General features: G+C 50.1%; 1 protein-coding gene across 2 annotated transcripts; it reads left to right on the forward strand.

The window, feature by feature from the left end:
• Nucleotides 1–214: 214 nt before the first annotated feature.
• Nucleotides 215–10,216, forward strand: LOC102899212 (UL16-binding protein 1-like). 2 transcript variants are annotated; one of them, XM_019831384.3, is made up of 5 exons: nt 215–430; nt 6,505–6,768; nt 7,005–7,277; nt 8,002–8,112; nt 9,712–10,216. In XM_019831384.3, the coding sequence occupies exons 1-5, from the start codon at nt 340–342 to the stop codon at nt 9,765–9,767; spliced, it is 795 nt and encodes a 264-aa protein (XP_019686943.2). In that variant the 5' UTR covers nt 215–339; the 3' UTR covers nt 9,768–10,216. The 2 variants fall into 2 exon arrangements, with proteins under 2 accessions (XP_019686943.2, XP_011280875.2); XM_011282573.4 differs by having other exon boundaries at nt 217–430; nt 9,616–10,216.
• The last annotated feature ends 2,791 nt before the right edge of the window (nt 10,217–13,007 follow it).

Here is a 13,007-nt window from a genome sequence, read left to right on the forward strand (position 1 = left end):
AGCTGTCTGCACGGAGCCCCGCGTCGGGCTCGAACTCCCTGAGCCAAAGTCGGACGCTCAACCGACTGAGCCACCCAGGCGCCCCCCCTTTTCTCCGTCTTCTGGTCCAGAGACGCCATGGCAGAAGAGGCTGAGGAAGGCTGCTAAGCAGGTGACTGGCTCCGCCCACAGGAACCTCTACTCCTCCCACACCCATATTAGGGCAAGCTGCACTAGTCCCACCCTCAGAGCACGTAGGAAGTCGGGACTTCTTAAACGCCGGTTTTCTCCAGCTCGGAGCTGGTAGAGGACTCCCATCCGCCCTGCTGTGCTCTTCACGCCGCCCCGCCGCTGCCGACCATGGCTCGGCCTGGGGGCACCACCCTCCGTCTTTGCCTCCTGCTCCGGTTTCTGCTAACAGAGTCAGCGCCTCGCGGCTATGAGTTCAGAGGTAGAACCTGGGCGGGGGGCGGTGCGGCGGTCGGGAGGAGCATTAAGACTTGGAAGGAGTTGCGGTGTGCCCCGAGGGGTTCTGGAGCCTTCTCGCCGGGTGGCGTTCCGTCCTCCTCCTCAGTTATTCCCCGGCCGGCTTGTTCCGCGTCCGCGGCGTCTGCGGGTCGTGGGTTCCCGGGACCCGGAGAGGTAACTGTAAATGGGCAGTTTCCTCCGAAAGCGCTGCTGCGGCCGGGTGGATCCGGTGGTGGCGGGACAGCAGAGCCGGAGCAGGGGGAGGGAAAGACGGCCTCCTCGCGGAGCCTAAGCCGGAGTCTCAGCCCCTGAGCCCCGGGCTTTGGGCAGGACGGAGGGCGATTCCTCAGCGAAGGAACTGCCAGATGAACCTGCCCCGCGACGCGGCTCACACAACTCTACCCGCACGAGTCTCCATTCCCGTTACCGGAGCACTTGCACTTCTCAGTTCACCGCCCCCCTCCCCCCCGCCCCTCCCCTCCCCTCCCCCTCCCCCCCCCGCCCCTCCCCTCCCCTCCCCCCTCCCCCCGGCCCCTTCCCCCCCCCCCCGCGCCCCAACCCCCCGCTCCCCTCCCCCCCAACACCCCTATCCCCTCCACCCCCCCCCCCCCCCCCCCCCCCCCCGCGTCCGGCTCCAGAAGCTCTTCCACCAGCCACGTCCCAGCACCTCCCAGCTCAGAGTGGGCAGGTCTGATATCCTATGGCCGGAGACCTCCTGGCTACCAGACCCCTGGACCTCACCGGCAGCCTCTTACTCCGTGTGACTTTCCCTGCTGCAAGTGGCATTGCCTGGCTCCAACACAGTAAAGGTCTCTTCCCGATATTCCAATGGGGATGTCACAAAGTGCACAGAGCACCTTTTACTAACACAATACCTCTATGTCACAGCTTCTACAGGGTCCTATGACCGAGGAAGCAGGTTCAGCCACACTCATTCATCCAGGGATTGTTATGGCCGCTTCCCTGCTACAAGAGCACTGTCGGTTACTTACAGCAGAGACCTGGGAAATATTTAATAGATGCAGAAAATCTTTGCACCGGGTGGCATTTAAGTGAAAATACAAGAGGGCTCCTTCATACCCTTGCATTCAGAGAGGTTTTGATGTTGGTACTCCTCTCTCTCACTGCATCCAGGATAAGTACTTTTTAAACATTCTATTTGGAGAGAAGAGAAGGCCGTGTAAGAGTACTGTACTTGAATTTCCTTGCAACCTAGCCCCCAACCCACAAGTAATTCAACTGCAAAGATTTTTCACTCCTGGGACAAAGGTGGGGGATGTGCAAGGACCACATGGTGATGTGGGTACCTGAGCCAAATGATGTCGCTGTGAGCAGGGGCTGGGAGAGGTGTCTTTTCATTATCTGGGGTACCCCCTGCCCTGCACCAGCTCAATAACAGGGTCCCCTGAGGACGCTTTCGATCCCTGTGGATGGTGTCAACTCACGCAGTAGGTTTACGCAGTGAAAACGTCCGGGTGGGTGGTCTCTGCTCCCCAGAGTACGCTCACCCCTGTAAATGACCACATGACTCTTTGGGGAAGGCCAGCAGGAAGCATTGCTCTTGCTGTTGACCTGAAGGGTCCCTCCTGATTGGAACCTGGCTTCTGCTTCTAGTAAAGAGTTGCAGTTCTGAGAGGCGGCTCCGTTCTGGAACCTGGGCAGAGGATCCAGACTCTCTGTGGGGTCACCGCTTTCAGCTTCCCCCTCATCCACCTTGGGGATTGGTCTTTGTTTTTATTGTTTAACTCCAGCAGTCTTCGGGTTGGCTGTCCAGCTACTTTGCCTTTACAGTCATGTGTTCTGTGAGCCAGAGGGATGGACAGCTTTCTGTGGGCCAGGCCCCCGGCTGCTTTCCCGCGCCTAGGATCATTCTAGGATCATTGCAATCGTTGCCGCCTCCCTGCTTCGGACAGTTGAGCGCCTATACCTCAAATCTATTATATCGGGACTTCCCACCGCCAATACCACGGGGAGCCTATTTCTGCAACGCCGTCCCATTACCGCCAAGCTTCTGCCTTCAAAGAAAGCCATCACCAAGCTTCTTTTGTTTTAATTTCTTTAGAGAGAGAGAGAGAGAGAGAGGGCGCAAATGGGGGAGGGGCAGAGAGAGAAGAGAGACAGAAGGAGAGAGAAGGAATCCCATGCAGGCTCGAGCCACAAACTAGGAGAGCATGACCTGAGCCAAAGTTGCACACTTAACTGACTGAGCCACCCAGGCGCCCTGCCATTACTAAGCTTCTTCAGGATTTTGGTGCCTTCTCACCACGCATTGTTTCTTGGTTTCTGTTTTTTGAATTTCATTAAAATCCAAGCTACCATATGGCGTAATAATGGTTTCAGGAGTAGAATGTAGGGATTCATCAATTACATGTAACACCATGCTTGTCCCAACAGGTGCCCTCCTTAATGCCCCCCACCCATTCAGCCCATCCCCCCACCCATTACCCCTCCAGCAACCCTCAGTTTCTTCTCTGTATTTCTGTCTCTTATGGTTTGCCTCCCTCTCTGTTTGTATCTTATTTTTCGTTCCCTTCCCCTATGCTCATCTGTTGTGTTTCTTAACTTTCCACCTATGCGTGAAATCATATGATATTTCTTTCCCTGACTGACTTGTTTTGCTTAGCGTGATATGCTCTAGTTCCATCCACAGGCTGCAAATGGCAAGACTTCATTCCTTTTGATCACCAAGTAATATTCCATTGTGTATTTATACTAGATCTTCTTTATCTGTTTGTCACTCGATGGACGTTTGGGCCCATTCCATAATTTGGCTATTGTGGATAGTGCTGCTAAAACACTGGGGTGCATGTGCCCCTTAAAATCAGCATTTTGGTATCCTCTGGAGCGGTACCTAGTAGTGCAACTAAGGGGTCATAGGCTAGTTATACTTTTAATTTTTTGAGGAACTTCCATATTGCTGCACCAGTTTGCAGTCCCAGCAGCAGTGAAAAAGGCTTTACCTTCCTCCACATCCTTGCCAATAGCTGATGTTTCCCGAGTTGATGATTTTCGCCATTCTGACTGGTGTGAGGTGGTATCTCATTGTGGTTTTGACTTGTACTTCCCTGATGATGTGTGATGTTGAGCATCTTCTCATGTGCCTGTTGGCCATCTGGATGACTTCTTTGGAAAAGTGTCTGTTCGTGTCTTTTACCTCTTTCTTCACTGGATTATTTGCTTTTTGGGTGGTGAGTTTGATAAGTTCTTGATAGATTTTGGATAGTAACCCTTTCTCGGATATCTCATTTGCAAATACCTTCTCTCGTTCCGTCCATTGACTTTTAGTTTTGTTGAATGTGCGGAAGGAAACAGACCTCATCTTGATTAGGTCCCAACAGTTCATGTTTGCTTTTGTGTTCCTTGCCTCCAGAGACATGTCAGGTAAGAAGTTTTTGCAGCCGAGGTCAAAGAGATTGTAGCCTGTTTTCTCCTCTAGGATTTGGATGGTTTCCTATCCCACATTTAGGTGTTTTTTTTTAATCCATTTTGAGTTTATTTTGTGTATGATGTAAGAAAGTGGCCCAGGTTTGTTCTTCTGCATGGGCTGTCCAGTTTTCCTAACACCATTTGCTGAAGAGACTTAATTCCCACTGGATAGTCTTCCCTGCTTTGTCAAAGATTAGTTGGCCATATGTTTGTGGGTCTGTTTCTGGGTTTTCTGTTGCGTTCCTTTGATCTATGTGTCTGTTTTTGTGCCCATACCATACTGTCTTGATGATTACAGCTTTGTAATACAGCTTAGAGTCTGGAATTGTGGTGCCTCCAGCTTTGGTGTTCCCTTTCACATTGCTTTGGATATTCGGGTCATTTCTGGTTCCCTGCAAATTTTGGAATTGTTTGTTCTAGCTCTGTGAAGAATGCTGGTGTCCGTTTGATAGGGATTGCATTGAATATGCAGATGGCTTTGGGTAGTATTGACATCATAACAATATTTCCTCTTTCAACCCACGAGCATGGGATGTTTTTCTACTTCTTTGTCCTCTTGAATTTCTTTCCGAGATTTCTGTACTTCGCAGCATATAGATCTTTCACCTCTTTGGTGAATTCATTCCTAGGTATTTTATGGTTTTCAGTACCATGGGCTTGATTCCTTGATTGCTCTTTCTGCTGCTTCATTATTGGTGTAGACAAACGCCACAGATTTCTGTACATTGACTTATATCCTGCAACTTTGCTGAATTCATGTATCAGTCGTAGCAGGTTTTTGGTGGAGGCTTTTGGGTTTTCCACATAGAGTATCATGTCATCTAGGAAGCATGAAAGTTTGACTTCTTCCTTGCTGATCTGAATGCCTTTTATTTCTTTTTTTGTCTGATTGTTGAGGCTAGGACTTCCAACGCTATGTTGAACAACGGTGGTGACAGCGGGCATCCCTGTCATGTTCCTGACCTTAGGGGAAAGTTCTGTTTTTCCCCCTTGAGGATGATATCAGCGGTGGGTGTTTCCTACCTGGCCTTTGTGATCTTGGGGTATGTTCCTTCTATCCGTCCTTTCTTGTGGGTTTTGATCAAGAAGGATACTGTATCTTGTCAAATGCTTTTTCTGTATCTATTGAGAGGATCGTGTTCTTGTTCTTTCTTTTATTAATGTGAGGCATCATGTTGATTGATTTGTGGATATTGAAGCAGCCTTGCATCCCAGCAATAAATTCCACTTGATCGTGGTGAGTACTTCTTTTAATGAATTGTTGGCATGGGTTGGCTAGTAACTTGTTGAGAATTTTTGCATCCATGTTCATCGGGGAAATGGCTCTGTAGTTCTCCTTCTCAGTGGGACCATGCATTTTTTATGAGTTTCATTGAGAGTCCTCCAGACTGCTCCATGAGCATAGCCGATGGGCATATTTTTGGTTTCGTTTTGGCATTTCTTACTACATTTGTTCTGTCATATGCACTTCTCCGGGCCTTTTTAATCCCTTACCACTATCTGTCATGGAATTCCTGATATTCTAGTCTGTGCCGTGTGCACCATCCTTCTTTCCAAGCCTCCAAGGCCCATCCTAATGGTAGATTATCACCATGACCAGGCTAAATGCTGGGACCCAGGATTGCAAATCTCTCTTCTCTGACTTTGGATTCTGTCTTCTCCCTGCCTCGCCCTGCCTCAGCTCCTCAGGAGTAGGCCCCCTCATGGTCTCTCATCTTATTAAAAAATTTTTTTTAATGTTTATTTCTATTTAATAATTTAATTTTATAATAATTTTATTTAAGAATAATTTTATTTAATAATTTAATGGTTAATGTTTGTTTATTTTTTTTTTCAACGTTTTTTTTTTTATTTTTATTTTTTTTTATTTTTGGGACAGAGAGAGACAGAGCATGAACGGGGGAGGGGCAGAGAGAGAGGGAGACACAGAATCGGAAACAGGCTCCAGGCTCCGAGCCATCAGCCCGGAGCCTGACGCAGGGCTCGAACTCACGGACCGCGAGATCGTGACCTGGCTGAAGTTGGACGCTTAACCGACTGCGCCACCCAGGCGCCCCAATGTTTGTTTATTTTTGAGAGAGAGAGAGAGAGAGCATGAGTGGAGGAGGGGCAGAGAGAGGGAGACACAGAATCCGAAGCAGGCTCCAGGCTCTGGGCTGTCAGCACAGAGCCCGACGCGGGGCTCGAACTCACCAGCCGTGAGATCATGACCCGAGCTGAAGTCGGACGCTCCGCTGACTGAGCCACCCCGGCGCCCCTCATCTTCTTCGAGACACTGGCATAGATCCTGACCATCAGCCGGCATGTAGACCTCTTCTTCCCATGGCCAGCGTAGCGCGTGCCTGAATTGATTAAAGACTGAGTGATGCTGGGTATCAGCCTGGTAGACACAGGGGACATGTCCCTGGCTGTATGGTTTCTGGTCAGGCAGAGGAATCCCGACCCTTGGTCCTTTTCCAAGAAGGGAAGTGCGCCAGCCTTCAATTGTTAGGGGGGAGGGGCTGTGCAGGGGCCGCCTTTGCTCTGCTAGGCCAGCCCTGCAGAGATACAATGACTGTCACATGGATGGGAGAGGGATGCCTCTGGGTCTGTTCTTCCAACCCCAACCCTAACTTACATTTTCATTTGCAGATGCTCTTTCTCCTGCCTTTGAATTCCCCATCACACCAAAGCCCAATCCTGGACAACCATGGTGTGAGATTCGAGGCAAGGTCAATGGAAACACGTTTCTGTATTATGCCTGTGGGAACGAGAAGGTCGAAGTCTTTGGTCCTCTGGGGAGGAATGTGAATGACATAGTGTTTTGGGAGAGACAGACCGAAACTCTGAAAGACCTGGCAGACGAGCTCAAGAAGAAACTACTTGACTGGAAGGCAGCGGGTTTTATACCCAGTGGTAAGTCGGAAAGGCCCAGGGCAGAAGTAGAACAGTTTGTAGGGCCAGGGACCTGCTGTGTTCATGTACAACTTAGACATGGGTCCCACACACGTGGCCCAGCAGCCAGGGCAGTGAAGAGGGACAGAACAGGACCAAGAAGGGTGAAGGGGAGCCGAGGAGTGGACAGCGGGTGGGACAAGGGATCGGTCAAGACCAGAGGCTGACTTCATTCCCGTGGTGGGGGTGGGGGACAGATTCTCTCTTCCTGCAGGGCCGGATGGTGTGTGTGCGTGGGGACAACGGACGCACCAGCGGATCCTGGGAGTTTGACATCATTGAAAAGATATTCTACTTCTTTAACTCAGAGAGTGGAAATTGGACACTTCATCCTAGAGGCCTACAGATAAAGGACTCATGGGAGAGTGACAGAGATTTGACCAATTTCCTCATGAAGATCTCAGTTGGAGATTGTAACAAGTGGCTTGAGCGAATATTGATGCACTGGGATGAACTGTGGGAGACAACAGGTAACTCAGAAGACTGGATGAAGTTGTTCTCTTGAAATCGGGCCTACCTTCTCCACTGTAGTGTGCGTGTGTGTGTGTGTGTGTGTGTGTGAGAGAGAGAGAGAGAGAGAGAGAGAGAGAGACAGAAACAGAGCCAGAGAAGGTGATCCATCCATGGTGAATTTCTTTAGGGGAGAGGAATGGCCACCTTATGTTCCAGCGTCCTTCCTTTTCCTTCTCATCTCCTGAAATCTCTTCCTTGCTGCATGTCCTTTAGTTTTCTGGGATTTCTTGGATTCCCTCCTGGCCCCAAACATGAGGGTGTCAGTCTGATTCCAGAGATTCCTTCTCGCTCTTCCCTTTTCTGAGAATCATTGATCTTCTCATCTCATCTTGTCTCTGGCCGGGGATCATTCCTGGCCACGTGCACTGTTAGCTCCAGAGAGGGGGTCAACTGTCACCACCCTCGTGCTCCGTGACCCCCTCGTCTGCCACAGCAGGAGTGACCAGTTATGTTGGAACCCGTGCTTCCCCCTTTAGCTGTGCAAGGTCCTTCGGGACAGGTCCCGTGTCTTTCCTCGGTTCCCGCCCCGGAACCTGTCACAGCAGCTGCCACAATGTAGAGTGACAGAAAGCATCTGCAGCGTGGGATCATCTGCGGCAGGAGGAGCGGAGGGGCCATCTCTTCCCATTTAAGTCTGAAACAGGATTTGGGGTCTGAAACCCTCTTGTGTTTCCATTTCAGCCCCGCCAGGCTCGCAGCAAGTCACAGCCCAGTCCGGGGCCACGGCCGTCAGACTCATCACCTGGATCCTCCCTGTGATTCTCAGCCGCTTAATCATAATTGGCATCCAAGGTAGAGTCTTTTAGAGTGACAGGTACTGAGAGCAGATGGAGCGGGAAGGGAGGGGCAAATGGCCTGGTGTGAGGACAGGGACAGGTGACTCCCCCACCCGACCCTGCCCACTCGCTGAACCTTGTCATCACAGAAGTGAGACGAGGTGATGAGTTCCCCTGTCCGTTGTTAGCAGTAACGTGGACAAGCTCAGCCCTGAGTTGTCATAAGGCCTCACTGTTAAGGCCGCTGGGAAAGGGGAGGGGCCCCCCAATGCATAAGGCCTGTTGACGCTAAGGAGATCTAGCCAGGTCAGGCTTGACTCAGACCTGATTCTAGATCGAAGAGAGCCAATTTGGCCCAGTGCGGGTGGTGTGCGGGGAGAGGGACGCACAGCTTGGGCAGTACTCACATTGGAGCACGAGAGGCGTGGTGGCTCCACGTGATGTCTCAGGGGAGGCGACTCCATCCAGGGGCCTACGAGGAGAGGCACCAGTGTCTGTTCCAGGGGAGGGAGTGGGAAGGCCGGGCAGAGGCAACTCCAAAGCCTGGAGTTGAGTGCTGTGTTCCCCCAGACAGTGGCTTGGGTCTTAGCACGTGAGGCAGAAAGTGAACAGTGGAGACTGTGCGTGACAAGATGTAGAAGCGTGGGAAATCTGGCTCAGGCTGCTGCAAGGCACTGGCAGCTCGCTTCCTGCAGACCTCAGATCCGGAGCCACTGAGCAGCCCTGCTTGGAGCAGAGCTGACCCGGGAGACGGGGGGACAGAGCTGACCTGGGAGATGGGGGGGCAGAGCTGACCTGGGAGATGGAGGTACAGAGCTGACCGGGGAGATGGGGGAGCAGAGCTGACCCAGGAGACGGGGGGACAGAGCGGGCCCGGGAGATGGGGGGGCAGAGCTGACCTGGGAGATGGAGGTACAGAGCTGACCGGGGAGATGGGGGAGCAGAGCTGACCCGGGAGACGGGGGCACAGAGCGGGCCCGGGAGATGGGGGGGCAGAGCTGACCCGGGAGATGGGGGGCTGAGTTGCTGGGGGTGCTCCCAGCTGAGCCAGACCTGGAATGGGTGGGATGGGGGAAGGAGCATCATGCTAAGGGCTCTGAGTGCTGCTAGCTGGGAGGCTGGGAGGGAAGGGAGAGGAAAGGATCTTTGCTTCAAAATTCCACAAGGTTAGAGATATCAAGTGCAGGCCCCTGTCTGCTGTCAGATCCCTCACCAGGTCCTGTAGGAGTGCCCATCAGAGGCAGAATTAGAACCCGAGTCAAGTGGGCAGAATGATTTGTTACTTCCTGAGCCCAAACCCTTGGTAACAGCGCCTGGGGATGACTCAGTGATTTGTTTCCAGAGGGAGGAGGTTTGTAAAGGCGGTTGGACCCAGGGCTGGGGAGATGGCTGGAGGGAAGTACATGTCCCTCAGTGAGGGCTGGGCTCTGGGTGCGGGGGTAGGTGGGGAAGGGCAGCCCCAGGACAACTGGCCCAGGAATTTCTCGGCCACGAGACCCACACCTGTTCTTTTCTCAAGGCTGCTGATTATACCAGGAAGCCCCCGAGAGTGTCGTCCCGCTTAGCGATTCCGTTTTGCTAGGCTACCTTTGGATCACTTGCTGTTCGTTTTTAGACCAGACTTTAAGAATCCAGCGACGTCACCAACTTCCAGCTATTACAAAGCCATAATTATCAAGACAGTATGGTACTGGCACAAAAACAGACACTCAGATCAATGAAAGAGAATAGAAAACCCAGAAATGGACCCACAAACGTATGGCCAACTAATGAGCAGGAGAGAATCTCCAATGGAATAAAGACAGTCTCTTCCCAGTGGCGCTAGTAACACTGGGCTGCAATGTGCAGAAAAACGAACCTGGACCACTTTCTCACACCAGACACAAAAATAAACTCAAAGTGGATGAAAGACCTCAATGTAAGACAGGAAGCCGTCAAAATCCTCGAGGAGAAAGCAGGCCAAAACCTCTTTGATCTTGGCCGCAGCAACTTCTTACTCAACACGTCTCCAGAGGCATGGGATACAAAAGTAAAACTGAACTTTTGGGGCCTCATCAAATAAAAAGCTTCTGCACAGCGAAGGAAACAATCAGCAAAACTAAATGGCAGCCGGGGTGCCTGGGTGGCTCAGTCGGTTGAGCGTCCGATTTCGGCTCAGGTCACGATCTCGTGATCCGTGAGTTCGAGCCCCGCGTCGGGCTCTGTGCTGACTGCTCGGAGCCTGGAGCCTGTTTCAGATTCTGTGTCTCCCTCTCTCTCTGACCCTCCCCCGTTCATGCTCTGTCTCTCTCTGTGTCAAAAATCAATAAACGTTTAAAAAAAAAAATGAAAAAACCAAAAAGAATCCAGAGAAATCAGACCACAGGGTGCAGCACGTGTAACATCCATGTCCATTCATGCATTTGGGGAATGCACTTTTATTTAGCACTTTTCTTAGTATGTTATTTCATTTTCTTTTGATACTAAGTGATAGAATTATTTTATTTATTTATTTTTAAATGTTTCTTTACTTGTGAGAGAGATCATGCACGGAGGAGGGCAGAGAGACAGAGGGAGAGAGAGGATCTGAGGCAGCCTCCATGCTGACAGCAGAGAGCCCGATGTGGGGCTGGAACTCACGAACCCTGAGATCATGACCTGAGCCAGAGTCGGACACTTAACTGACTGAACCACCCAGGCGCCCCAAAGTGATGGAATTCTTGCTCTGAAATGTTTAAATGCTTGACAAAGGAATCTCAACAAAGAGAACGTTTTCCATCTCGTCCTTTGGTTTTGGAATATCAGATTCTTCTATGCACTTTGGCCTTGTTCTTGCAGACACTTGTGCCAAAAAATATCATTTGAAGTTATGGAAACTCAGGGATTTTTTTCTGATAAATGACCTCATTGACGTCTAAAGAGAACAATATATATGTGATAGTTCTCTTCAGTAATTTCTATGTAAATATATTTAAATAAAATATCACTGTAATAAAAATGGTAGTTAACTCGGAATTTGTGTTTTATCCCATAAAGAACTTGCTCTTCCTCACTTTGTGGGGTAAATATAACTGGTGATTCTGCTAGATTTCTTGTGGAAGCAGAGAATTTAAGGCTCACTCCAAAAATCACATTTCAAGGAGCCATCTGTGGGTCTCAGTGCAAACAATGCAAATCCAACATGCCAACTGCAAACAAACATTTGAATATGAAGTAATCGAGAATCTTTCTGATTTCCCCTGATCCCCCATCTACAGGAGTGACTCTCCTGTCGTCTCTCCCCGCTGAGTCACCTCCTTCAGTGCACAGTGAATTTTCCTGGCCGAAACAGATCTGCTTCTAAAAATTAAGTTATTCTTCCATGAGCAAAGGATTGGTATCCAGAATATATAAAGAGCTCCTACAGATACATAAGTCATTCTAAGAGTTGTGCAAGGGCTTAGAGCAAGTTCCAGATGATAAATAAGCCTATGAAATCATTGAACACATCCTCAATAATCAAGATAACACAAATAACAATGGGAGGCCCCACATAGGCATCAAACGGACAAAATTTTATTTTATTATTGGTTTACTTTTTGACAACATCCTAAATAGATCTATAGCAAGTGGTGGACAGGAAATAGACTAACACGAGTTCTCTTAGGTGTTGGTAGGAGTATAAATGGAATCACTCATTTGCCCTCTATTTCACCACGTCCAGACAGTAGTTGATGTTCAGCCCACTGCACGGCAATCCCAGTGTTCCTTCCAGGCTGGAAAACACGGAGACCAAAAAGCATGGAGATGTATGTGTTTTCGCTGCGGTGTTACGTGCCGTAGCAACCATTAGCAATATGATATCCGAGTGAAGTACAACATATACACCATGTTAAGAGATTTGTTTCTCTCTGCTTAAGACAAAATAATCGGAAGTACTTTCCAAAGTGATACAAAGACGGACCCGAACACCAGGGGAACACAGCTTTCAAATGTATATTTGAGGACATCTGGCTGACATCCCCTAACAGTGGCCTCGTGAATCTAAATCTCTCTACCTACGTGTAAAAATTAAAGCAATCAACCAAAACGGCACATAAAACTCTGTAACCCCCATTTTCAGCACACCCAGGAAATGGAAAATGCCTAAGTCCATCCCTGTCTGTGACCATGATGGACGCTGTTGGAACAACTGGAAGCAGAGTCTGAGGACGAGGCGGTGGTCAGGGGCCCTGACTCAGTATGGGATGATCCGTGGTGATGCGGGAGAATGTCCCGGTGGGTGGGAAATACATCCCAAAGTGTGTGGCATCAGGGGACGTCACGAGAAGTGGGAGGACATTGGTGTGACCGCTTACTGTCATACGGTTCAGGAAGAGAAGCGTCTGTACAGGACTCGCAACTGCTTTATAGTTCAGGCCTGTTTCAAAAATTTTTATCGTTCCAAAAAATGGGAATTTAAGAAACACTCGTGTTTCGGAATTTGATGTGACAAGGTAAGTGACTCGGAACACAGCCTGGTCATTTTTTCAAGGCGGGTCCTCCCTCTTTGTTCCCTTCGGACTCTGTGCTCCGGCAGCTTCTGTCTCCTCCACGTCCTCAGCATGGCCAGCCCAGGGCCTCGTGGACAGGAAAGCCGCTAAGTCCCGGATCGGAGCTGTGCACACTGATCTCTACGGAGCCCGACCCTCACTTTGGTGCAGGAGAGGGCAGGCAACTGAATCAGCTCTTTTGCAGTGAGATTGCCCTCCAAGCCGTGTATGTGTGTGTGTGTGTGGGGGGGGGGGTGCATGTGTGCATGCATGCACGTGTATGTATGTGCGTTTGTGTATGTGTGTACGTGCGTGTGCCCAAATACTTTCCTGCTCCAAACTCATGGCTGCCAAGGGATTTCCCTCACAGCCTCCCATCCCATTTCTTACCCTCCAACAAATACCCTGAGGTCCTCACCAT

This window comes from Felis catus, chromosome B2 (genome assembly GCF_018350175.1).
Source record: "Felis catus isolate Fca126 chromosome B2, F.catus_Fca126_mat1.0, whole genome shotgun sequence".
In the NCBI taxonomy this organism is placed as follows: domain Eukaryota; kingdom Metazoa; phylum Chordata; class Mammalia; order Carnivora; family Felidae; genus Felis; species Felis catus.